Source organism: Polypterus senegalus, chromosome 8 (assembly GCF_016835505.1).
Source record: "Polypterus senegalus isolate Bchr_013 chromosome 8, ASM1683550v1, whole genome shotgun sequence".
Lineage (NCBI taxonomy): Eukaryota > Metazoa > Chordata > Cladistia > Polypteriformes > Polypteridae > Polypterus > Polypterus senegalus.
Window position 1 is genome coordinate 8730414 of NC_053161.1, and position 27775 is coordinate 8758188.

General features: G+C 35.4%; 1 protein-coding gene across 4 annotated transcripts in view; it reads left to right on the plus strand.

Annotated features, from left to right (window-relative positions):
- LOC120533747 (lysine-specific demethylase 7B-like) overlaps positions 1-27775 on the plus strand; it is an 80503-nt gene that overhangs the window by 30061 nt on the left and 22667 nt on the right. For all 4 annotated transcript variants that reach the window (XM_039760675.1, XM_039760676.1, XM_039760677.1 and 1 more), the window contains exons 2-11: positions 454-539; positions 1080-1197; positions 4476-4636; positions 7211-7352; positions 7531-7717; positions 8362-8524; positions 16963-17050; positions 18838-18944; positions 21499-21590; positions 27338-27424. In XM_039760675.1, coding sequence (XP_039616609.1) covers positions 454-539; positions 1080-1197; positions 4476-4636; positions 7211-7352; positions 7531-7717; positions 8362-8524; positions 16963-17050; positions 18838-18944; positions 21499-21590; positions 27338-27424 — 1231 coding nt within the window. The remainder of the gene's footprint in view (positions 1-453; positions 540-1079; positions 1198-4475; positions 4637-7210; positions 7353-7530; positions 7718-8361; positions 8525-16962; positions 17051-18837; positions 18945-21498; positions 21591-27337; positions 27425-27775) is intronic.

The window sequence follows — 27775 nt, forward strand, 5'->3', positions numbered from 1 at the left end:
GAATGAGATGTCGCTAATGTAGGCAGTTTGTGAAGTAAAGCTGCAACAAACACAAGTCAGTGTATGTGGTGTCAAGGAGTGAGAGGAAGATGAATGTTCAGTTAAGAATACTGTATGTATGTGTTGTTGCATTAACCTCACTAACACCATTTGCTTAATGTTAAGTTTCAATGAGTTGTGTACATTGAAATATTCACAATAATTAGAGTAGACATTCCCATAAAACACATTCTCGGGAGTATGGTGCATCTATTTCATTTTCTATGTGGGCAATTAATTGAAAATTTAGTTTTGACTGTCTTTTTTTTATTTATCATATTTCAGTTTATCTGACGTTTTGGTCACTGTAAGAAAGTATTGGGACACCAGATTTGAAACATCTGCACCATTATAATTTTAAATTAACTGCTCTACATATTTTTAATAATGAAAACTTTTTTTTTTTTTTTAAAGCTGTGTACAAGTAGAGGAACATCATGCTGTTGACATTGATCTTTATCACTGTCCAAACTGTGATGTCATACATGGACCCTCCTTAAGTGAGTACAGTTGAGAGCACTGTCTGTATTTCTGTACTAACAATAGCTTAATTGGAATTTGTATTGATACTTAAATCTTTCACAGTAAAGGGGTTTTATTCTTAAACACATTCTATTAAAAAAAAAAAGCAATTTCTGAGCAGTACGATTGAGCTTTAATCATAATTTACTGTTTGTTGTAGGTACATATTCTAGATCCTTAAATCTGAGAAGATTTCTTTACCTGTGTAATGCATATGGAAATCAGTTTGAAATGTAAAATGAATCTGCATGTTTAGTTATAAAATACATAAATTTCTACATCTAATGGAATGAATATATGTAGAATTATTCTGATCTACACAATAAGTTTTTCCTTAAGAAAACCATTAAACAGGTTTGTGTTCCGCCTACTTGAACTAAACCAAATGCATTGTTCTACATGCAGCAGAATTTTTGTGTGCTAAAACTCTTCCTTTAGTTGTAGAAAATTCGACTTAATTTTTTATCTGTGGGTAATCGGTATAAATGATAGCCATGAAAAACCTTTTCTTTTCTTAGTGAAAAAACGTAATAACTGGCATCGGCATGATTATACTGAAGCTGATGATGGCACAAAACCAGTACAAGCTGGGACTTCAGTGTTCATCAGGGATCTTCAAGAACGACAATTTCCAAGGTATGAGTTTTTTAAACTTTATCTTAATTTCTAAGCACCACTGGACTCCAGTTCATAATTGGTGGTGGAAATCTCCATTTTCATGATTAAAGCCTTTCAGATGTATAAAGTTAAGATGTAGATGTTACTTTTGTTTGCCATAATCCTCATAAATTAGATTAGCTAAACTTTGGAGGCCTCAAACACTAACTATATTAGCTTAAAATGTGCCTGAAATCTTTCCAATTAAATGTTTTTATTTTGTTAGCTGTTCTGTGTGCATTTGTGCTAAGCTGTTCCTAGAAGCTTTCAGGCCAGGCGTGAAGTGTGTTCTCTTTCAGATTTACTTGTTGTCAGTATATATGATGATTGTCACTTTGTCATTAGCCACTTTTGCATGCGTTAGATATCCTGGGAAGTGATCTTGCTGAGTCACGGGCACAATTGAGCAAAGGCCAATAGATTGAGATTGACCCTGAGTTATATTGCTTTCCAGCTTACATTAAATCTTGCATCAGTTATTTATTCTGGATCTCTGTCTCCCAAAACATTGGACAAGAAATTTGGGGCTTCAAGTATTTTCTCCAGTGTTCATGGTATCTTCCCCATTATACAAGTTTTCTTTATTTCTTTATTCTGTTTTCCAATTCCAACATAGCGCTATGTTGCATCCAGAATGGCAGCTAACTAGGTCAGATTGTCTGTCAGAGATCCTGAAATAGACTAGTTTCTCATGCTAATCATGGAAAACCTAATTTGCTGTTGTATATAAATATTAGTAAACGGCTTTCTAGTTTTTTCCGGTGACTTTCTCTTGGAAACCTTTTACATAGAGGTATAAACAGTGGTCCTCCTCAAGGCAGCTACAACCACAGTCATAAAAACATCCCATTTATTGTAATATTTAAGGAATATGTTTCATAAATAGAACTCTGGCAGCTCTTTGTCTAGTGGTCTTTAGTGTCCACCCTACTTTGATATGAGAAAATGTTAGTTGCCATTACATTAGTTACATTAAAAAATGTAAGCAGGAATTACTTGAATGCATGGCAAAGTGTTTCTAAAACTCATGATGCTCAGCACACCCTTGCCTTTACCATCAGCGTAAAGAACAAGTGGATTTTAAGGCCAAGGGATACACGGTTCTTCTACAGCAAAGCCATTATGTGTGTGCTTATACAGGGTGGTCCAGATCTAATTATGCAGATCCAGATCCTCTGGATGACTTAGATTAATGCTGGGACGATTTCTTCATGTCGTCAGTTCGCACACTTCTCGATGGTCTGGGATTTTTCAGGTGATTTTCTATGTAATAAACTTAAGTTATAGCGTAATGAAAATTTCATAATTAGATCTGGACCATCCTATATAGTGTGTGTGTGTGCGTGTGTGTATAAATCACAATAAAATTCCAACTCTTACAAACATTACAATTTCTCCCTTTTACCTCCTTTCATAAATTGACTACTGAAAGAAGAGAATACTTGATAGATATAAGCACTGCACTGGCATATTACACTGTTTAAATTAAACAACCACAACCTTCAGGATAACTATCATCTGTATGATTCTAGGAAATCTTGGTGCACTAGTATCTAAATTTGATATCTCTACATGGACAGTGCTTTTCGTTACTCTGTAGATGAGGGCACGCAGTCTGGACAATGGATGTAGCATAAACTGAATTAGTAATTATACCAATAACAGACCTGTGAAATGGAGCAACATGTTTATTTGCAAATGTTAATTCACAATTTGGAGATATTCATGTCTGCTTTAGTAGAGTGGTCAGTCCTGATGGCTTTATTGATATTGCATTCATCTGACAGACATGCTTATTTACCTGTTTAAAAAAAAAAAAAGTACATGGAACCGGCCATAATGGAACATAGGAAGTGTTTATGAAGGAATTTGGTCATGAACGGAGGATGCACAAATATATTGAACTGAAATTAGAATTGAACTCCTGTTCATAATTTCCTATGTTCTATCAGAGTGTGCATGTACAGCTGCAGCAAGAGTACTCTAAATTACAGGAAACCTTTCTATACTATAAATAATGGTACTATGACAAAATAATTAATTAGTTAAATCGTCCTTTGAGATGTGGCATCACCAAGCTGCCTCCAAATGCATTTACTTCATTTTGTTCCATAGATCCTTCTTTTGACATCATGTGTAGGTCACTTCACTGACCCTGTGTATATTCACAGTACCATGAGCCCATACCATAGGACAACTGTACAACCAATATAAAATAGTATAAATTTATCTTTTTTGTAAATAGTATACATTAAATAAATAATGCACATATACATTAAGGGAAATGGTCCTTAAAATATAGACTATGATTTGTTTTTAATTGTTTCTAAATGACATTTCAATAAGGTCAGATGGCCAGGGTGGACATAAATAAAAAACTCCATGTAAGCTGGATGAAAAAGTTAACTAAATCTGCAGGGGTTCCAGGCTAGTATACCGCCCAGCCCCCACTGGAATTTCTGCATAACATAAGTGCTCTTAAGTACAACTTTATTGGTTCTTTTTAGGTTTCAGCTTGAAGACTTCAATGCAGTCGGTCTTGTGATAAGTTGTGGTATCACTTCCATTTAGACATCACACGCAGCTGCAAAGAATTTTGATCAGGTGGTGGTGTTACAAAATACTACCATTAAAGAACCACAACAGAGAGAACTAAAAATGTAATCATTGTACTGTAGATTGACTGAAGAAAATGATAATAACCTAGATCTGCATAGAATTAAGAGTAGAACTAGATTAAATCTGCCAAAAAGCAAAATTAAAAAAGTGGGATTTTAGGAGTATTCTTAAAATATTCCACAGTACTAGCCTGGCATATCTCCTTGACGTATAATAGTGAAAGGCCGTCTCACCACTACTTTTTAAGTTTGTCTTTTGGAATTATAAGCAGGTCACTATTGGTAGATTTAGGGTTACAACTTGGAGTGTAGGGGGATTGGCACTCCAAAATATAGGAAGGAGCAAGATCATTTAAGGCTTCATACATTATTAGTAGTATTTTTAAGTCCATTCCAATGGACATGGGTGACCAATGTAACAACTCTAGAGCTGTAGAGAGATCACCCACCCTTTGAGAAACCCATTTCATTAGTTGATATTGTGTTTAGAGTGCATAAGAGGTACATTTGCATGTATTTAAGTAGTTTTTAAACCTTTTGAACAAAATACATGGACAAATGAAAAGCTATTTTGAAATTCAGTGCATATTTTATTACTCTATGAAGGTAGATTTTACAGTGGCTTTTTTCCCTCCCAAGTGCTGAAGAAATAATTATCAAGATGCAGGGAAACCAGGTTACACAGCAATATCTTGAGAAACAAGGGTTCGCGTATCCCATCATGGTGTCTAAGATGGATGGTCTTGGTCTGAAGTTGCCTTCCTCTTCTTTTTCTGTGAGAGATGTGGAACACTATGTTGGTATGATACATATTTTTTTTCGTTTCTATTTAATTATATTTTTTAAATAGTGTAAAATTTGAAATCTGCTTCATTTAATCACTAATTTGTTTTAAGATTGCTGTATGAATCTGTTGATATGTGCACTCTATATTATTTAAATTTGAAACATGTTTATTACAGGTAGAATGAAAGTCAAGTGTTGCCTCCACAATGCACCTGCCCATGCATCCTTATCAAACTGTAAATTGTCAAAGTAAATCGTACCCCCACAAAAAAACCTACTAAAAAAGCAGGTTATCATCCAAGTAAGGTGTGTCCTAGGTATTTGTTAGAAGATAAAATTTAGTAAACATGGTGGTCTTCGCGAGCTAGTAAGATGGGCATTACACCAGATCACATCTTTTGAAGGTTGTAAGGTGCCTCATTATTCCATGAGGCAGAAAGTTCAAGATGGTTTAAAACTGTAAAATGTTGGTAGCTAGAAATGGGAATTTACTCAATATGGGGTTATCCACATTGAGGCCAATTTAAAATTATTAGACCAGGTGAGTTAGAAACTGGATATGGATATAGAGACATTTTCTCACTGCAGGCAATTTTTATCAGGAACCAGGGACTTTTTAGGAACTCAGGGCCATTTGTAGTTCCTTGTCAGTGTGTTGCCCCCCTTTTTCAACCAAGAACCATTATGGGCGATGATTTGTGCTTACTGGCTAGCCACAAGCACTGGTGCCATCTTACAAAACTGTTAGTTGTTTGGACTTTGGAGAGTTATCAGTGAAGATGGAGTGACGCACTTGGCACCACATCATTTTTCAAAGCCACCTCCCTGGTGCACCACAATAATTTCCTCTGTAATGTTGTGATTAATTCAAAGGAGTAACAGGGATTCTGGACCCATAAACTCCGATACACACCTCACTTTGCACTGTATCACTTTTTTTGAACGTCACATATTTTGCAGCATAAAGATTACAGTTCCTTTTGTGCACTCTCAATGTAACATATGGAAGAGGCCAGGGACTGCAAGTGTCCAAAGGCCTATATCATCCAGAAACTCACTGGTTCCTGAAAGCAAAGTTGCTATGGTGGGAAAACACCTTATGTGAGGGCAAATGAGAAACTGAACACCTGAGAGAGAAGACGGAATAGACCTGACTGGATACCAGACAGAATCAGAATTTGACTATTAACAGACTGAATTTAAAACTATATCTAGGGCATAGATACTCTACGGTCCTATTCAAAGGAGTGACATGTCATAGGAGTGACATAACAAAGGAGTAAAACCTCAGATATAAATTTCAAAGGAGTGACAACCATCCAAGTGGTAGGTGAGGCGACAACGATTTTTTTGGCAAGCGTTCTTTCAGTTGTGTATGGTAGGTGACTCGTTATGTCACTCCTTTAATACAGTATTTATGTCACTCCTATGAAGTGTCACTCCTTCGATACAGACCCATACTGTATGCCCTTTACTTGAGTTGTCTTCAGATTAAGTGAAGGAAATAACAATGAATGTATCACTAAAATTAATTAGGTCATCTTGCTTCTTGCATTCTGGAAAACAAATTATTTGAATATTGTCCACTTTTTTTAATGGATAATCTTTTTTTGAAAATATGCGACTTCAGGTTTTTCACGTGATTTTATATTTGCTCCTGCAGTTATAAACTCTCATTTAGAATTTGATACCTACAAAAGAAGAGCAAGAAGGCAATTTATTGAGTGATTAGCCAGGCAGGAAAAGGCAACAGTGAGTAAAGGCAATCATTACCAATGCCACATGAGCTCTTGTCATTTTTCTAAATATTATAACAGACTACATATTGCACATGCTATGTGATGCTCTGAAAATGGTATGGCGGTGTTGTGTGTGTTTGAATCGTGGTCTTATTAGAATGATGCATTTTACAATTTCGTATGGGGAGCACAAGACCATCTCCTAGGGTGATTATGTTTTAGAAGAAGCATTTTCATTACATTTTTTGACAACATCTGTCATATAACAAAAATGTAACACATTTGGTCATTTTTTGTTGTCATTATTCATTTTTCCTTCATATGAAATGCATTCCCACCATTCTCATTTCTAATTTTCTCTGTATGCAGTGCATTCAACTAAAATGGCCAAACTGTGGTTGATTAGAGTGAGCTGTTTCAGGGTTTTTTTTTTTTTCTTCCATCAGTTTTTGCAATATATTAGTAGAAATACCAAATCTGTAAAGTTTGTCTGTGAACAATCTTTACGCCTAAGTAATGTTTAGTATCAGTTCTCAATTTATGCTTATGTTATTGTTTAAAAACTCTGAATTTGTTTTTAAAACTACATAGAGTTATTGGATCCATGCCTTTTGTTTATCACTTAATTTCTGTCATGATATAAAATATCAGTGCTATAATCTTTCAGTATCCTAACATTTAAATTAACATCTTTTGGTAGCAGGGAAATTTAAATCTTAGTCACTTTTCCTTGATGTCTGCTTTCTCAATAAAAGTAATAACATTTCCATTGGAACAGGAGAGGGTCGGAAGAATTTTTAACCTTTTTATTTTGGTGCATTGCAAACTTTACTTGTGTTTTCTTTGTAGGTGGTGATAAAGTGATTGATGTCATTGATGTGGCCAGGCAAGCTGACAGCAAAATGAAACTTCATGACTTTGTTGAGTATTATTATAGCTCAGATCGGCCAAAAGTGTTAAATGTCATCAGCCTTGAATTCTCAGACACCAGGTTAGTTTATACAAAATTTTTTTTTTTTTAGGTAGTATGATTTCATTGTAAAGTTTTTCAGTACTCTTTCGGGGTTTGTGATTTTGTAAAATTGTTATTTTGATATATTTATTTTTTTTAAGTAATCTGCATTTCTTAAGTATTTTGCTAATAGAATTGCACATGTTTTTTTTGGTAGGATGTCAGACTTGGTGGTTATTCCTGATATTGCACAGATGATGTCCTGGGTAGAGAATTATTGGCCTGATGACTCTGTCTTCCCTAAACCTTTTGTTCAGAAATACTGCCTAATGGGAGTGAAGGATAGTTATACTGACTTCCACATTGACTTTGGGGGAACGTCTGTTTGGTACCATGTACTATGGGTTAGTAATTTTAGTAATTTATTAAAAAAAAAAAAAACTTGTTTTGTGTATGATTATTCATGTATTCTATCTCATCAATTTAACCAGAAACAGAGACAAAATATTAAGGTATTAAAAAGTATTTTTTACTTTCATATTAATTCCTTGAAGGTCAGTCTTTGTATTGTATGGATGAGGATCATTTTTTTTTTTTATTGATTTGTATACTGCTTGAATGTATTCCTTTCCTTACAGTAAATACTAAATTATTAATAGTAATCAGTGTTATGGGAGTCTGCATCATTGGTCAAGTTCAATAAAAAGTTTGTTTATGGTATATCCTAAAGAAATTTTCCCCATTAGGTATTTTGTGGTGTTCTTAAGTTTTCAGGCTTCTGATTGCACATGAACATTGACTGTATGATTTGCATAATACTGTTCACATGTTTTACTAAATAGCACGTATGTTATAAATCATGTAGGTTTAAAAAACTTTATCCAAAGTGTTTGCATATTTAATACATTTTGGAGACTGAATCATATACTAACATAATTGGCCAACATTCAACCAGTATTGCCCTTGTTTAGACCTTACCCACAGTATTTATATGATGAATAAAATGTTGACTAATCTAGTTAATCGTTTTTGTTATCGCTTCCATCAGGGTGAAAAGATTTTTTACTTGATAGAGCCAACCCAGGCAAACCTTGCACTATATGAGGCATGGAGCTCATCCCCGAATCAAAGTGAAGTGTTTTTTGGGGATAAGGTGGATAAATGTTACAAATGTGTTGTGCGGCAGGGAACAACTCTTCTCATTCCTACAGGTAGGATGTGGAAACATCATATAAAAACAAGTAATATGATAAATAAAATCATTATATTTTTCTGTTAATTTGCAAATACCCAGTACTGGGATCATTTAAAGAATGGGTTATAATGAGAAGATTGATTTTAAGCTTTTGAACTTGCAGGTTAATTTTAATTTTTTAAATAATGGGAGATATGTTTTTGGCAGCATGTGTAAATTTAGCAATATGTACAGATTTTAACAAAAAAAAAAACTTGATACTGCTATAATGTTTCTTACATCTTGTATCAAATACTTATATCAAATACAAATACTGACATAGACTTAGTAGTAGTATAAATTTTAAATCTTTATACTTATGAAGTTATTACTATTTATTGTGATATAATCTGAGGAATAATATATAATTAAAGAATATGGAGATTAATCAGTATTTGTCTGTAGTTGTGTCCTAGATTTGTGCAATTAGCCTTAGAGTTAGTGTGTTGGCTCAGCTGTTAAGTCTTTTTAAGCTTCAGTTTTAATTTTATACTGTTAACTATTGTATCTACTTTTACCCCTTAGCTAGGTAGGTAAATCATCTTCCTTCTTTAATTATTGTTTCAGATTAAACTCTTTTGAATAATAAATATTTTAAGTTTGAAGAATTAATATCTTATCCTGGTGTGAAATAAAACATTGAGCAATAGCAAAAACCAATTGTGTCTTTAACGTTTGGACTATGGTCCATATTTTCAGGTTCTAAGATAGTGGTAATTGGTATAGGCAGCCTATTAACATTGAGTAAACACTTTTTGAATACTGAAATCTTTTTAAGTCCTTTATGGCTATATCAGTAGGTTTACTAAGAGAAGAAAACTGGTTCTTACATCGCTCCATAATGCTTAGTTGTTTTCCTTGTATTGTACCTTAACTTTAAAGAAAAGCTTTGTTTATCCTTTGACTGCTCCTTTGACTGCTCCTTTGTCAACTGTTAAGTGTTTTTTTTTGCAAACTGTGACACAAAAAAAGAACTTATGAGCATAGCAGCTACTTTTTGAACCCAATAATGCTGGTGCATCATTTAAGGTGGCTTTTTCTTTTTAGAGGCAAAAGTTAGTTGTTAAATATATAAATTGATTTTTGTATATCGTTCAATGGGCAGCACGGTAATGCAGTTGTAGTGTTGCTGCCTTGCAATAAGGAGACCAGAGTTTGCATTTCAGGTCCTCCCAGCATGGAGTTGGCATGTTCTCCCTGTGTGTGCATGGGTTCCCCCTGGGTACTCCATTTTCTTCCTACTTTCCAGAGACATGCAGGTTAGGGGAATTGGCAATACTAAATTGGCATTCGTGTATGTTGGGTTTTTGTGGTCACCCTGCAACAGAGTAGCTCCCTGCCTAGGGTTTGTTCCTACCTTGTGCCCTGTGCTAGCTGGGATAGACACCAGCACCCATTGTGACCCTGGTCTGGATTAAGTGGGTTAGAAAATGACATGACATTTGGGTGGGGAATACGGTGTATACCCTTTATTATACTGTTTCTCATTGATCTTTAGAGTTCAAATTTTTAAAGCTAATACAAATATCGGCCAGACAACTGCCCAGCTGTTCATGAAATTTTGAGATTTTAAAGTTCAAAATGTTCATATGCAGTAATCACACTTCAGCTATACTCTGACTACAAAAAAAATGTATGACTTTATTAAATTACCAGGATGTCTTATATGTTTGAGGCATCTGGAATCCTTCCTTCTTCAATTTTAAGGTTTTCTTATTTGCTTTGTGCTCTGTACCTTCAGTTTGAGTTGAGTGCGAGCCCAAGACCATCCCACCTCACACAATGGAAGTTTCAGCTGTCTAGTCTTTCACTAAATTTTAATATCTTAAAACTATGAGTAAATAAATTAACACACAATTCACATTACTACTACAGGTGAATTGATTAATTAATTGATAACTTTTGGAGCTAAAAATGAAAAACAATTTTAAAAACAGATTTGCCTTTAATGTGGACTAAAATGTGGAAAAAAAACTTCAGCTGTGTTGCATCTTGCATTTATTTAATGATTTTACACTGTATTACTGTACTCTTTGTAAATACGGAGAAAGTTGTACTGGCCACATGTTTAACAACTCTTAGTAATCATGTACACAGTATTTGTATGACACCCCACAAACAAGTATTTTTATTCAAACCTGGCACACCTTTTTTGCTTTTGTGAGATTAAGCTGTCCAGCTGGTTATATCATTATAATCATTATTACAGTGTGGTTCAGAATCTGCATTTTTATCCATTTACAGTATACAGTAATCCCTCCTCGATCGCGGGGGTTGCGTTCCAGACCCCCCCGCGATAGGTGAAAATCCGCGAAGTAGAAACCATATGTTTGTATGGTCATTTTTATATATTTTAAGCCCTTATAAACTCTCCCACACTGTTTATAAATATTCCCCGCAGAGTTATACAGCATAATCCCGTTGTATTCTCTTAGATATTAGGTAAGATTCACTGAAATTATGTATATAAACACACTGTTTATATACAGTAAAACCTAAATATTATTTTAAAGATATTGAGTGTCTCCGATATTACATGTTACAGCCATTACGATAGACAGGCCACCAGCAATAAATACGCACAATGCAAGAAAAATAGTATACAGTAAATGTGTGTGTACAGTGACACTAAAGCGTCGCGTACATGTACTAAGTACTGTAAGTAGAAAATTAATTATGGTTACTCACCAACAATGACACGATGACTTGTCCGATAACAATGAGTTTAATTTTACTGCACAACAAAGGAGAGCGTTACAGCCCTCAAAGGAGCCACTTCAGGTGATTGTGTAGCACTGCCGTTTGTTCTTCTTCTGGCAGTCTTCAATCCAAATCCCTAAAGCAGATTCCATCCGGACTACTGCCTTATTACATCCACTTACAACTCGTTTTGCACCCTGGTTAAAAGGACACTGCGGCCGTAGATCTTATATTCCTTTCCTACTTTTTAAATAAAAAGAATCATAGCCTTCAACAAATCCAAAACGTTTACCTTTTTGGCAATCGTTAACATCTTCCGTTTGAGCTTGGGCATGGCCCCTGAAGCAGTAGCAGATCGTTTTGGAGCCATAACGAAGGGCTTGACTATGCACAAAGATAAACACAAAAGAGCACAACTCTTTACACAGCGAAACACGTTGATGCTGAATGAGCGAGACGAGACTTCCTGGTTAACACCGCATTCAGCAGGCAGGAACTTAACTGCGTGCTCTGATTGGTTAGCTTCTCAGTCATCTGCCAATAGCGTCCCTTGTATGAAATCAACTGGGCAAACCAACTGAGGAAGCATGTACAGGAAGTAAAAAAGACACATTGTCTGCAGAGCCCGCGAAGCAGCGAAAAATCTGCGTGTTATATTTAGTTATGCTTTCATATAAAATCCGCGATAGAGCGAAACCGCGAAAGTCAAAGCGCGATATAGCGAGGGATTACTGTAGTTAGTAGACAACATTTTTCCATCCATCCATTTTCCAACCCATTGAATCCGAACACAGGGTCACATGGGTCTGCTGGAGCCAATCCCAGCCAACAAAGGACACAAGGCAGGAACCAATCCTGGGCAGGGCGCCAACCTACCGCAGGACACCCACACACCAAGCACACACTAGGGACAATTTAGAGCCATTAATCCACCTAACCTGCATGTCTTTGGACTGTGGGATGAAACTGGAGTACCCGGAGGAAACCCACACAGACACGGGGAGAACATGCTAACTCCACACAGGGAGGACCCAGGAAGCGAACCCAGGTCTCCTAACTGCGAGGCATCAGCGCTACCACTGCGTCACCGTGCCGCCCGACAACATTTTTAAAGAGTAATTTTTAGTCTCTTGTAAGAAAGATTAAAATACGACATTTGTGACTTTGCATAGCTGTTATATAAATATATAAAACAATATGTTAATTTGTTACAGCTGTAATGCAAGTAATAACATTTACAGCAGTCATATGTTCAATTGAGTGTTTCCAAAAGGCTGGAATATTAGGATTAACATGCTTTTAGATGTGTAGTGTGAAATATTTATATATTACACCTTGTGTACATTTCTAAATGGAGCTAAAGAGGTTTTGGCACCAATTTGAAATTCGATGGATATCTTTTAAAGATACTATCTATATATATATATCTATATATATCTATATATATATATATATATATATAATATGAAAAAGTTTGGGAACTCCTCTTAATTCTTTGGATTTTTGTTTATCATTGGCTGAGCTTTCAAAGTAGCAACTTCCTTTTAATATATGACATGCCTTATGGAAACAGTAGTATTTCAGCAGTGACATTGTTTATTGGATTAACAGAAAATATGCATCATAAAATTAGACGGGTGCATAAATTTGGGCGCTCCAACAGAGATATTACATCAGTACTTAGTTAAGCCGGCTTTTGCAAATATAACAGCCTCTTGACGCCTCCTATAGCCTTTGATGAGTGTCTGGATTCTGGATGGAGGTATTTTTGACCATCCATACAAAATCTCTCCAGTTCAGTTAAATTTGATGGCTGCCGAGCATCGACAGCCTCTTTCAAATCATCCCATAAATTTTCGATGATGATCAAGTCAAGGGGGACTGTGACTGTGAATATTGTATTCTTGGAATGTGGTGTTTTTCCACCATGCAAAGCGCTTTTTGTTATGACCAAATAACTCAATTTTTGTCTCATCAGTCCAAAGCACTTTGTTCCAAAATTAATCTGGCTTGTCTAAATGAGTATTTGCATGCAACAAGCGACTCTGTTTGGAGTGAGTGCAGAAAGGGCTTCTTTCTCATCACCCTGCCTTACAGATGTTCATTTGTGGAAATTGCGCTGAATTGTAGAACGATGTACAGATACACCATCTGCAGCAAGATGTTCTTGCAGGTCTTTGGAGGTGATCTGTGGGTTGTCTGTAACCATTCTCACAAACCTGCTCATATGTCGCTCCTGTATTTTTCTTGGCCTGCCAGACCTGCTGGGTTTAACAGCAACTGTGCCTGTTGCCTTCCACTTCTCGATTACATTTCTTACAGTTGAAACTGACAGTTTAAAGCTCTGAGATAGCTTTTTGTAGCCTTACCCTAAACCATGATACTGAACAATCTTTGTTTTCAGATCTTTTGAGAGCTGCTTTGAGGATCCCATGCTGTCACTCTTCAGAGGAGAGTCAAAGGGAAGCACAACTTGCAATTGACCACCTTAAATACCTTTTCTCATGATTGGACACACACTTCTATGAAGTTCAAAGCTTAACGAGCTAATTCAACCAATTTGGTGTTGCAAGTAATCAGTATTGAGCAGTTACATGCATTCAAATCAGCAAAATTACAAGGGGACCCAAATTTTTGCACAGCCAGTTTTTCACATTTGATTTAATTTCATACAACTAAATACTGCTTCACTAAAAATCTTTGTTCGGAAAACACCACAGTACTTAGATGTTCCTTGGAAATGAAACACATACCACTGTTATCTTTTTTTTTTTTTTTTTTTTTTTTTTAAAGTAAATTATTATGCTGGCTGAGAGGGATTCCCAAAGTTTTTCATATGACTGTTTATATATTAAAGTGGGAATGGTGATATGTATCTACTTCTAAAAACTTGCCACCCTTGTAAGAAGAGTATTTAAACCGTTAGATTGAATGAGCATGAAAATATGAACTGTTTCAATAGCCACAGTACATAAAATTGTTCCTTTCATATCTCCTCATAATAATGACAATACAATATTAACAAAGGTCATATACAAAAAATACAAATTCTTGCACAGAATGCAATATACTGTACATTCGGTTTAACATGTATATTGCAAGAACATGTGCATTGTTTGCTATTATGAGTGCTTGTTCAATAACCAGAAGATGTGCTGAAGAAAGTAACTGGGTGCCAGTAATATCTATTCCTTCTTCAACACATACTGCAGTGCTTTATGATCTTGAGCTGAGCAGGTGCTATACCAGAATGTTTTGCAGGCAGTGAGAATAGGCTCTATGGTGTTCCGGTAGAAGATGAGTGAGATTACATCGGACGACTAAGGAATAGAGGTATTGGTGATATCACTTCTTGACAGTAGTTGAAACTACACTGTATCTAAAGGTAGATATTCCTTTGAAGATGTCTCACCATTTTTAGTAATTTTTTTTTTTAAGCCTATGATGAAGGTGTCATCAGAAAAATTTAAAGATGCAGTCAAAGCCATGTTACACCAGTCATTTAAGAACAATTGGTAAAGAAGGGGATTCAGCACACAACCTTGCAGACTACCTGTGTTGAGGGTCAGTATATGCCAGTCAGTACAGACTGAGGTCTGCCAAGTACGAAGTTCAAAATGCATTTGCAGAGGGATAGCACTACATCTCAAGTTGAGGAGTTTAGTTGTTACCAATGTTAAATGCTAAGCTGTTGTTTATAAAGATGTGTCAGGGAGTTGTGAAGTGCAAACTCTGTGGACCAGTTGTAATAATATGCAAACTCAAAATGGTTTAGACATATCAGGAGTATTTTGTTTAATGTGTTCCAGCACTTATCTCTCAAAGTGATTTCATCCTTGGTCTGCTTTCATTCTAACAGTCCACTTCTGTTGTCTTAGGCACTGGGAAAAATGGTCTTTTTGAAACAAACAGGGACCACAGATTCTCTTAACAAGATATTGGAGACACTCCAATGGGTTTTAAAAGCATGTTCTGAACTGGTGCCATATGAACATTTAACATGTTTAAAAATCCTGTTTCTGTTGTGCAGAAACAAAAAGATGAATCCTGTGCAGGCAAACAAATAACAGGGTGTGTGTTGCAATCAAATTAAGCATAGAAGGCATTAGGCCTGCTTGGCAGAGTATGCAGATAAAGGTTACACAGGAAACCCTAATTCAATTTTAAGCATTCCTATGCTTTGTTGGAGTCATCACTGCTCCTATGCTACAATCTCCAGTTAAGCCTTGTAGTGATATTTTCTATTTTTCTGAGCTTATACTTAGTTAATCCTGCACTCCGTAACCTCCCCACAAATTTTCCTTCTGTTGCTCTTCTCTATATAAATACTATGTTGCCACTATTTAAATTTTGATTGTTGAAATTTTCATTTTTTTTAACTTTTAAAATGTGGGAAACAATATTTTGCTTATTTCGTTTGAAGTATTTTTTTTATCTTTCCAGCCATTACTGCTCATTTTACATTTAATGCAGAGAAAGGTTGACCATCTATGGCACTGTAACACAGCTTTATACAAAAATATTTAAAATAAAATGAATAGAAATCAAAAAAAAATTTAATTCACACCCATTTTTGAGCAATGGCAAATTTAAAAAAAAAAAAAAAAGAAATTGCTGGTAAAAAGACCTCACGTGTCCACTGAGAATGAAATCTCAGTATTTTTTGTTTAGTTTGGAAAACTTCTTCAACAATGATAAACATTTTTATCCAGTTGATATACGGAATGTGCATCAACCCATTTTATGAACCATCTTAATCCAATTCCGGTTTGCAGGAATTCTTATATTTTTTGGCAGGATTGGTCACAAGGCAAGAAGCAACTCTAGATCAGTTATTAGTCCATCACCAGGTATATTATGCAAATTCCCACACTTGCAAACCTGAAAGTAAACCAGAGTAGTAGTATAATGATAACTTCAAGCCTGCCCATTGATGCTAGCTACTCATGTGGTATTTGAATTAGTTTTTCCTTCAGTCATTCTCATTTCAAATTTCTGACTTAAATTTCTTTTTAGTTGGTCCATACAGCACTGATTTTCTTTTTTCCATTATATTTAAATGTTGTTTTTGTTTGTTGCGTTATGGACAGCTTTCAGAACTTCATTTCAATAAATAAGAGCAACAGTCCAAAAACTCTGCGAGGATATGATTTATTTATTTGTTATTATTCCCGATAATGCTGCCATGCTGTAATTAATAAGGAGACATGAGAAAGATGAGCATCTCTAAACTTGTGTCTTGGCTGACATTTTTTTTTTATTTATTTTTTTAAAAAATTCATTTACACGCTTCTCCATGACAATACTAATCTTTTAATATTCATTTTATAACTACAAAACACCTTTGGAAAGTTTGTGGTTAGTTTCTTTACCCCGATTAATAGTCCAACAATACCCACACCCCAACTGTCAGTTAGTTACCTGTATTGATGCAACTATTACAGTGATGCAGGGAGAGTAATAATAAAGGTACAGACATATCCAAATGCAGTTTCAGTTCAATTTCCAATTATATATTTGCACCCCATTAACAATATACTTGAGGCATTATATATTCAAATAAAAATAATTTTAACCTTTTGAAGATCAGAAAAAAATTAATTCACTTGCCTTGCAGTTACTGACTTTTTTGTTGTATGTTACCCTTCCTCAAGGTTCATTCTGATTACATGTAGCTTATGAGTGTTGTAACACCTTATTTCTCCCCTTTTATAGGATGGATACATGCTGTTCTAACGTCTCAGGATTGCATGGCGTTTGGGGGTAATTTTCTACATAACCTTAATATAAGCATGCAGCTCAGGTGAGATTTTTTTTTTTTTCTCAAGTTGGTTGGTTTATTGACTTGAAAAAGTATACTGTGTGTGACCGATTTTGGAATTTCATTGAATAACAAACGCAGCACTGAACTGTTGTTTTTATGTAATACCAAGATTTGTTTAATTAACAACATTTGTTTCATGTTAGAACAAAATCTTAAGAATAATTTTTTTGTTGGCACAAGCATTTGGTGACTGTGTTGTGAAAGTTCGAAGTTTAAGCTGGTGGAAAATAAACTTCCTTCACCAGTGAATCATTCAAAAACTCCAAATCCCAAAATCAAATGATTATTTAGGTTGTGAATCTGAAGGACAGCTGTGAAAAAGAATACTAAAGCGCATTTAAAAAAAAAAATAGATAAAAATACGTCAATTAGGAAATGAGCACAACACCGTATCCAAGTTTATAGATGCTCCCTACTGTTTCCGTTATCTGGATATAGAAACTACATCAAACCACAGAGAGACTGTCTGAAAAAGTTGGTCTTCCAAAGTCTTTGTGCAAACATGAAGGAAACTTGTGATAGAAGTCAGAGAAAGACCAGCAACCACTTTACAGGAGCTACACTGTTCATTTACTCCTAGAGTAATTGTGCATCATTCACCCACATTGAGAGCTGTGAACAACACTGGCCTGCATGATAGGAAGACCAAAAAGAACCAAGTACTGTACACTGTAAGAATCATGCAAAAGTATATCTGCAGTCCACCCTGCAACCTGAGATAAGGTTTTAGGGTTAGATGAGGTGGTGAAAATGTAATCTCTTAACACCTCACATAAACACGATATTATACCAAAGTATGGTGGTTGGTAGCATTACACTCTGAGGCTGTTTTTCATTGGCAGAAAGAAGGATGGATGTTGGTAAACAAATACCATTAGAGAATCTGGTTCTGTCTGCTAAAAAAGTAAAGTTTGGGAGAAAGTTACTCCTTGAGCAGGCCAGTGATTCTAAACCCATGGCCATAGTATTTTGAGAGTGGCTCAGGGACAAAAAGGGGAACATCCTACAGTGGCCTAGGCAATCCCTTGTCTCAAGCTATTTCCTAGTCCATGACAAATCTGCCTGGAAGAATGGGCCAAGATTATACCCAAACCATGTGCATAGCTAATACTTACAATACATACCCCAGCAGATCTAAAACTGTTCTATTGCTGCAAAAGGTGTCTCTCTCTACACAATATTAAAATGTATGGTATTTAAATACAAACAGTGTATTTACAATTTCCCTTTTTAAGATTTTATTCTAGCATAAAACAATTTTAAAAAAATTATCTCCGGGCTTTGAAAGAAAAGTTATCACAGAGAGCATTTAACGTCAGTAAAATTAGAGAATATAGTTTTAGTAATATATACTATACCTTCAGTTGATTCATCTTTCACACCTCTAGGCTGACCCAGGTAAAGCCTCTGTTTGCAACAGTTTAGGTTTCCAGGTTTGTCCTCCCACATTACCCAAGCAGACTTCACTGCTTTTATCGACTGTGAACTGAACTTTCAAAGGCCCCTCGGATACCACTGGATCACAGCCTCTATACACAACCTTTTTTTTTTTTTTAGTCTAAAGCAAACAATATTTTTTTAAATGTTGTTTACGGCACCACTTCAAGTCCCACTAGTCCCACTAATTCTTTTACATGCATCTTCAAATTGTTTTAATACTGTGTTTATGGTAATATTTTAAATTTTAATGTATTTTCATTGTCTCTTCATACAATTGTAAACTCTACATCATAAAAGAAATATAATTGTAACTTTTTTTGTCACAGGTGTTATGAGATGGAGAGGAGACTAAAAACTCCAGATCTATTTAAATTTCCTTACTTTGAGGCTATCTGTTGGTATGTTGCCAAAAATTTGCTGGAAACCCTAAAAGGTACATAACTTTTTTTGTGCTAGAGAAATCTGTTTTGTCTATTATTCATAACCATTCTGATTGAAGTTACAGAGGAGTTATTTCTAACTTTTAATTTGCAAACCTTAGAAACATTGACACTTGTAAAACTAGAGAAAATAATATTTACTAGAAATCTAAAGGTAACATTTCATTTTTGTCAGGGCAATTCTAAATTAACTTGATTTATACCAGTTATGGGCTTGCATATTTCTAGTTTTCTTGAGGTATTTGTGTTCATAAGCACACCTGTTATCTGTAACATTTTAATTGTGAAATTTCAACTATTTATTGTCCTGCTAGTTGGACGATTATTCAGATTTCTTTTGTGGAATAATGCTGTAAACAAGTCCCCAGTTGTGAGCATATCCACTTGGTTAATCAATGATATTCCAGGATATGATATACAGTGGGTACGGAAAGTATTCAGACCCCCTTCAATTTTTCACTCTTTGCTATATTGCAGCCATTTGCTAAAAGCACTTAAATTAATTTTTTTTCCTTATTAATGTACACACAGCACCCCATATTGACAGACAAAAAAAAGAATTTTTGAAATCGTTGCAGATTTATTAAAAAAGAAAAACTGAAATATCACATGGTCCTAAGTATTCAGACCCTTTGCTCAGTATTTAGAAGCACCGTTTTGAGCTAATACAGCCATGAGTCTTCTTGGGAAAGATGCAACAAGTTTTTCACACCTGGATTTGGGGATCCTCTGCCATTCCTCCTCGCAGATCCTCTCCAGTTCTGTCAGGTTGGATGGTAAACGTTGGTGGACAGCCATTTTTAGGTCTCTCCAGAGATGCTCAATTGGGTTTAAGTCAGGGCTCTGGCTGGGCCATTCAAGAACAGTCACAGAATTGTTGTGAAGCCACTCCTTCGTTATTTTAGCTGTGTGCTTAGGGTCATTGTCTTGTTGGAAGGTAAACCTTCGGCCCAGTCTGAGGTCCTTAGCACTCTGGAGAAGGTTTTTGTCCAGGATATCCCTGTACTTGGCCGCATTCATCTTTCCCTCGATTGCAACCAGTCGTCCTGTCCCTGCAGCTGAAAAAAACCCCCACAGCATGATGCTGCCACCGCCATGCTTCACTGTGGGGACTGTATTGGACAAGTGATGAGCTGTGCCTGGTTTTTTTTTTTTTAATAAATCTGCAACATTTTCAAAAATTCTTTTGTCAGTATGGGGTGCTGTGTGTACATTAATGAGGAAAAAAATTAATTTAAATGGTATTAGCAAATGGCTGCAATATAACAAAGAGTGAAAAATTGAAGGGGGTCTGAATACTTTCTGTTCCCACTGTATATTTTTGTTGTGTGTTTGTACAGCTATGTTTTATTTCCACTGAAGCCAATTACATTCTGTGAAAATAGTCAGTGGTATGAACATTCTAGCCTCCTGTTTGAGTTGCTTACAATAAATGCTTCATTTAGTATTTTAAGCTAGATATTGGTAATTTTATACAATTAAGTAAAATGTGCAATTGGTGAACATAGATAAATGAAAATGTGCAGGTTTATCCCCCTTTCTCTTTTTCATTTTTTCTTAGAGGTGATATTTGGTTTTTAATTATTTTTAAACATTACAACAATTAAGACTACCGAAATCTGATTTTTTTAAATAAGAATGCATTATCCTTTCTGCATTCCTTGTCATATTGGTTTTAGGTTGGATGAGGCTCCATGTCAGTTATTCCTTCTGTTTACCATAACCAGCAATGTCAATTGAAAAACCCTTTTGAAAACGTTGTATCTGCTTCAACCACTGTGATAATTTTCATTTTTTACTTGGTGTACAAGTATTTCAAATTTTACTAAACACCCCAGAATACTCTGTCTGTCTTTCTGTCTGTGTGTGTGTAGTCTCTTTTTGATATTGATATTTTTACAAAAGTATTCATAGGCCTTTGTATGTGTACAATTGGAAACCCAGTGTAAAGACCCTGACACATTTAACAAAGTGTGTAAGGTTATGAGAAAGAACAGGTGGTCTTAAAAGCAGAGATACAATGCCCAAGTCATGTTAGAATAAAAGCTGTGCCTTTAGGATAATGGAATAAAAAAGAGATCCCTTTAGAATTCCATGACAATCTGATTTGAGTAATCAAGTTGGAGATGCCAATGTAAATGCAGTTTGAAATTATTTCCCAAAACGTATATTATCTGTAAGCCAGTCAACTGTGGACAAATCCAGTTTACAACCAGGTGTACTCATTCAACACCAGTTGCTATGCTTTTTTTTTTTTTTTTCCAAAACCTGAAATGCAGAAAAGTTTTGTATGTTTATGCCCCAATGCATGTAGAAGACTTTTATTTTTTTAATAGTTTTTGCTTTTTTTAACTTCATTTTAATGTCATTATTCTTAAGTTTATATTCTGTGAATTGTGTGTATACATTTTTCCCCTTTTAACTCCCCCATTTTTCCTGCTTTTTTTAATTTTAAGTTTCATAAATCATTTTAATTTTGATATGTTTGATTCTTTGAAATTCCCTTTATTTTCTTAAGCATTTTGATGATGCATATTTCTCCACCAGAACTAAGAGAAGATAATTGCCAACCACCAGCCTATTTGATAGAGGGATTAAAAGCTTTAACTACTGCACTGAAATCATGGCTAAAGAGAGAGGTAATTTTTAAATGTAATAGAACTAAATATTTACTCTTTTTTGTAGTTTTAACAGATGCAAAATTAGGAAACTGAACTAATGTAGCTGCCAGCTTAGATTAAGGTTGCCATTTACAGACAGTATTTTAAAAAATTTAGCATTTCTTGATCAATTGCAAATCCCACATATACTGCAGCAAAGACTTCAGTTATTGGAGTAAGGTCTATTGGGTATGAATAAAAGGGGGATTTGGCCTCATTATGTGCTTGTGTTATACATTAATCATAAGTTTTCTGTTACAATGCAGGCAAAAAAGTGAATTCTTTCCTTCAAGAAGCATTCATTCATCCTATCCCAAATAAAAATAAATTAATTCTTGAAATCTCAGTAATAAATTACAACCAATGTAGGCCTTTTGTATCTTTTTTTTTTTTTTTTTTCTCCTTCTGTGTTCAAATTGTTCAATATTGCAGTGACCCATATCTGCGTTCCCTGCAATGGGCTGGTGCCCTCTGCAGCATTGGCTCTCTCCTTGTACCCAGTGATGCTGCTATACAACCTGGCTTCCTGCATCCCTCAGCAAATTAAAATACTGATTGGGGATAATTAGATAAAACCGTTTTCTTTTTACAATGATTGCTTTTTATAGTTGTTTGCAGTTTTGAGATTAATTAATTTCTCATTGAAAGTTTTCTGTGCTCTTAATACAATTGGCTAATCATAAGAATGCCTGACGTTATTGTACGTCATAGCTGAGATTGTTTTTACTGCTTGTGACATCACTGTATTCCTTAAACCCACAAAAAAGTAAATTAGCTTCCTGGTGAAGAGTGAAACACAGGTTTTATATATTAAAATAATTCATGCTTGTGTTTCTGTTTTAAGTGGCTGTATAAAAGTCTCAGAAACAAGTCTTACAAATTGCAGAGCACTTTAATTTCCTTCGTATGTCAGTGTAAACTGCATCTGTAATGTAATAAAACATTTTGGAACTATCAACTGCTTTATTTATGAAATTCTGTATATTATCTAGTCCTAGTCCTAACTGTCAAGACTTCACTTTTTGGACTCTGCTGTTTCTTTTTTATGCCTGTTGGTTTATTTCCTGTTAGGCCCTAAGCTGGGTCATGTTTGTATTGATTTTTAAGTCCCCTTGGATTAAGGCATCTGCTAAGTTGTTGCCTAAGCAGATGCAGAAACCACTGTTGTAGTTGGTTTCAAATTTGATTAATAGTAGAGTTGCCTCACACTCTTATGATATTTGTCCCCATGTACTCATGTTTATTAGAACACTCTGTCTTTCTGTGTACCAGCAGAGTCAAAGGCACTTTATGTAATACCAGAATTGGTGGATTGGTGCATTCATTAAAAGAGTAATGGTTTGTAAGAATGTGCATTACCTTATATTTTTCTCATTAAACCACATACATATGCACATAATGTACATTTATGCAGTTTAACTCTTAGTGTATTTATAATTACCCAGGTATAATAGGTGGTAGCTTATTATATTATTATCAAAGAGCTGGTGAAAACTCATTTTGGATACAGTGGAAAAAGTGCTTTGTGTGCCTTAACCACAGATAAACTGTTCTAGAAAGTGCCTTTCAAAGAGCATTTTTTTTTAAATTTGTTTTTTATTTTTGTTTTAAAATGATGATGTTTTCCTGCTTTTTTGTTTGTTGTACTTGTCTCTGCACAGTGATGTTTACTGTTGCCATGTGATTGCTTAGCACTACGGGCCAGGAAAGGTGCTCTATAAATTGAAACCTTCAAAAAAACTCAGTCATTACTTAATTTTTATTTTATTACTACAGAATATTTCATGTCCGGTGACAGTCTGTGTTATACCCTATAATATTAGTTTTTGGCACCTGGTGAGAGGCTACAACTGTCAATGTCACACTGTTTTTTTTATAGTATATAGCATATCATTGAGGACCACAAAAAAGATGTTAGAAAGTTATGTATATGTAAATATTTTTCTTATTTTAATATTGTGAAGTGAAGCATATTACAAAACTAGAGAGTTTTGTAGATGTACTTGTATATGTTAGATATGATGGGTGAAAAAGTTCATGCAGAGAAAAAAAATGTCATGTGTGAGCCATCAGCCATCTTTCCTTTTTTAACGTGGTTTTTCTGTATGCCGTCTGTAAAGTACATTTCATCATTCTAAGCACTTTACATTTTTTATTATTAACACCTCTTTGCTGTTGCTCTTTTTGCAATTTTTATATTTTTTCCTTTAGCAGTGTTTAACAAGTATCTTGTTTTTATGTGGAGCTGTTTTTTGAGGATTGGCAGTTGTTTTGTTAAATAAGTAGTAGTTTACGGAGCTTTTTTTTTTTTTTTTAAAATAGTCCCCGCTCATATGTCAGCAATTAATTTTGCCCATTAGTTTCTAATTCCATTCACCTATATAGGATTATTTTTTTTTTTTAATTTTCTGCAGAATAAATTTTATAAATGCTTTTCAGCATTTTTAAGGCCAGTATTAGGTCCTGATCCACAAGACTAAAGGGGCTGTATTTCATTTGTCCTGTTTGAGTAGGACAAGTTCTTTAGTCTAGGGATATGACTATGGTTGGTCATTTCCAAGCAGCTTCTGGAATTTTCTTTTGTAGCATTTTGATGAGACTTGTACACCATATGCCTCCTCATTAGTTTGTTACAGAATTTGAGCTGATACTCCATTCATTTATTTATTCAGCAGTGTATGAATTTATGCAAACCCATGAATTCAGGTCAGTATTATCTATCTTGAATTCGTAACTAGCAGGATTCTGATACATGCCTATATATGCATTTACACATTTCATTATTAACATGTATGTAAGTGTTCATGTGCAAATGCATTAAAACGTATCAACTGTTTTTTATTCTATACTTTTGGCCATTCTTTAAATACAGTAGCTGTTCATCTAAAAAGTATCAAATCTTTACATTTTCCCTCCCATCTGCATTTAACATCCTTAGCATTGTATTTTATTCCCAAAAAAAAGTAAAAAGCATTACTTTTTTTTTGGGCAGGAAATTTTTTTATTTAATCTCAAAAGTATAATAATGATACAAATAGTAATGATGAATAAAAATATGAAATGAACAATAACAAAAATAACTAACAATAATACTACTAATATTGATCTCAAAATGAGTCCTTTTTGTGGTCAATTTTAAAGCACAAAGGACACAATCCAACATCAGTCGGGACAATAATAGTGTTTCCTTTTGGATTTTCTTTCCGGATTTATCGGTTTTTAGAATACAACTTGTACCTGTGCAGTGTGCTGTTCAGGTTTGGTTTTTTTTTTTTTCTTTTTTTAAACCAATAAGACACTCTGGATTGATCCGCTATGTGGCAGGTTGACCATGTCTCTTTAGTGGTAGTGTGCTTGGTGGATGTGCAGCAATGATTTGTTCTTCAAGCTGGCATGTTAAGTTTGCATGAGATACAGTTTTCCAAATGCACTGTTCCACCAGATGATGAAATATCATTTTGTAGTATTTTGTTGCCTCCACATAACGGAAGCTAAAGTCAATTCTTGATCCGCACGATCTACTCCGCCCATTGTACTATTGCAGTTGACCACAGCACAAGGCTTCGTAACCTGCTTGTTGCCTTTTGCCTGTACAGTGACTGTAGCTGCATTATATACAAAGCTAAGAAGACAAACATCTTTCTTGTCTTTCCATTTCAGCACAAGCACTTGACCTTTTTGCCAAGCTAGTAGTTTCCAAAATGGATTAAATTCATTTTATCCTCAGAATTCTACACACAACACACCATAATGACAACGTGAAAAAAGTTTATTTGAGGTTTTTGCTAATTTATTAAAAATAAAAAACTGAGAAATCACATGTACATAAGTATTCACAGCCTTTGCTCAATACTTTGTCGATGCACCTTTGGCAGCAATTACAGCCTCAAGTCTTTTTGAATATGATGCCACAAGCTTGGCACACCTATCCTTGGCCAGTTTCACCCATTCCTTTTTGCAGCACCTCTCAAGCTCCCTCAGGTTGGATGGGTAGCGTCGGTGCACAGCCATTTTAAGATCTCTCCAGAGATGTTCAATCGGATTCAAGTCTGTGCTCTGGCTGGGCCACTCAAGGACATTCACAGAGTTGTCCTGAAGCCACTCCTTTGATATCTTGGCTGTGTGCTTAGGGTCGTTGGGCGATGGTACATCTTTCAGCAGGACAAGTCTGTGGTCAAGAGCGCTCTGGAGCAGGTTTTCATCCAGGATGTCTCTGTACATTGCTGCAGTCATCTTTCCCTTTATCCTGACTAATCTCCCAGTTCTTGCCACTGAAAAACATCCCCACAGCATGATGCTGCCACCACCATGCTTCACTGTAGGGATGGTATTAGCCTGGTGATGAGCGGTGCCTGGTTTCCTCCAAACGTGACGCCTGGCATTCACACCAGAGAGTTCAATCTTTGTCTCATCAGACCGGAGAATTTTGTTTCTCATGGTCTGAGAGTCCTTCAGGTGCCTTTTGGCAAACTCCAGGCGGGCTGCATGTGCCTTTTAATAAGGAGTGGCTTCTGTCTGGCCATTCTACCATACAGGCCTGATTGGTGGATTGCTGCAGAGTTGGTTGTCCTTTTGGAAGGTTCTCCTCTGTCAACAGAGGACATCTGGAGCTCTGACAGAGTGACCATCGGGTTCTTGGTCACCTCCCTAAGGCCCTTCCCCTAATCCCCCCCAATTGCTCAGTTTAGATGGCCGGCCAGCTCTAGGAAGAGTCCTGGTGGTTTCGAACTTCTTCCACTTACGGATGGAGGCCACTGTTCTCATTGGGACCTTCAAAGCAGCAGAAATTTTTCTGTAACCTTCCCCAGATTTGTGCCTTGAGACAATCCTGTCTCAGAGGTCTACAGACAATTCCTTTGACTTCATGCTTGGTTTGTGCTCTGACATGAACTGTCAACTTTGGGACCTTATATAGACAGGTGTGTGCCTTTCCAAATCATGTCCAATCAACTGAATTTACCACAGGTGGACTCCAATTAAGCTGCAGAAACATCTCAAGGATGATCAGGGGAAAAAGGATGCACCTGAGCTCAATTTTGAAAGTGGCCAAGGATAGGTGTGCCAAGCTTGTGGCATCGTATTCAAAAAGACTTGAGGCTGTAATTGCTGCCAAAGGTGCATCAACAAAGTATTGAGCAAAGGCTGTGAATACTTATTTACATGTGCTTTCTCAATTTTTTTATTTTTAATAAATTTGCAGAAACCTCAAGTAAACTTTTTTCATGTTGTCATTATGGGGTGTTGTGTGTAGAATTCTGAGGAAAAAAATGAATTTAATCCTTTTTGGAATAAGGCTGTAACATAACAAAATGTGGAAAAAGTGATGCGCTGTGAATATTTTCCAGATGCACTGTATATATAATATTTTGTTACCTTTAGTTTCTGTTCACCAGTACTCATCTTATATTGTTTGTATTGTTCTTTTTCCAAGTAGGGTAATTTTTTTTAATCTTCTGAAAAAATTGCATATTTACTACACTTTTCCTACTGTGATTATATTTGTTGCAGTTGTGTTTTTGATAATATTGTGACTCAAAATAAGGCTTGTTCTTAATTGTTACTAAAAAAAATCCCTCGAAGATTAACTTTTTTTTTTTTCTTTCACCTTAACTTAAGTCAAGCCATTGTCATGAGTACTGATTGGATTTGATAGTATCTGTAGTATTGATCTGATGCTATCTTACTATAGCTACTTCTATATAAGTTTTTCTCATGTTGCTTTGTAGATAAATGAACCTTACAGTGAAGTTCCAGACCATATCAGGCCTGGCCATCTCATCAAGGAGCTCACTAAAGAAATCCGATATCAGGAGGTGAGGAATAAGTCAAGATGTCAAAGTAGAAAAATATATTGCCACATTTGGAAAGGCTGAAGTTATGTGCAGATATAAATACATTCAGTACCACAGGTGTAATGAAGCCCTTCAATGTTTTTGTTAACCTAGTATGCTATCATAAAGAGAAACGTTCAATGTACATTTAATCATGGTTTTTAGTCATTCAGTATGTATGTAATATGTTGTTTTTCTAAATTTGTTACACCATTATTTCAGATTTTATAGCTGATGTACAATGGATTCAGAAAGTTCTCGGACCCATTTCCATTGTGTTGTATCCGTTTCAAATTAAACCTACATTTGCCATTCTTATCCATTAATGTACAC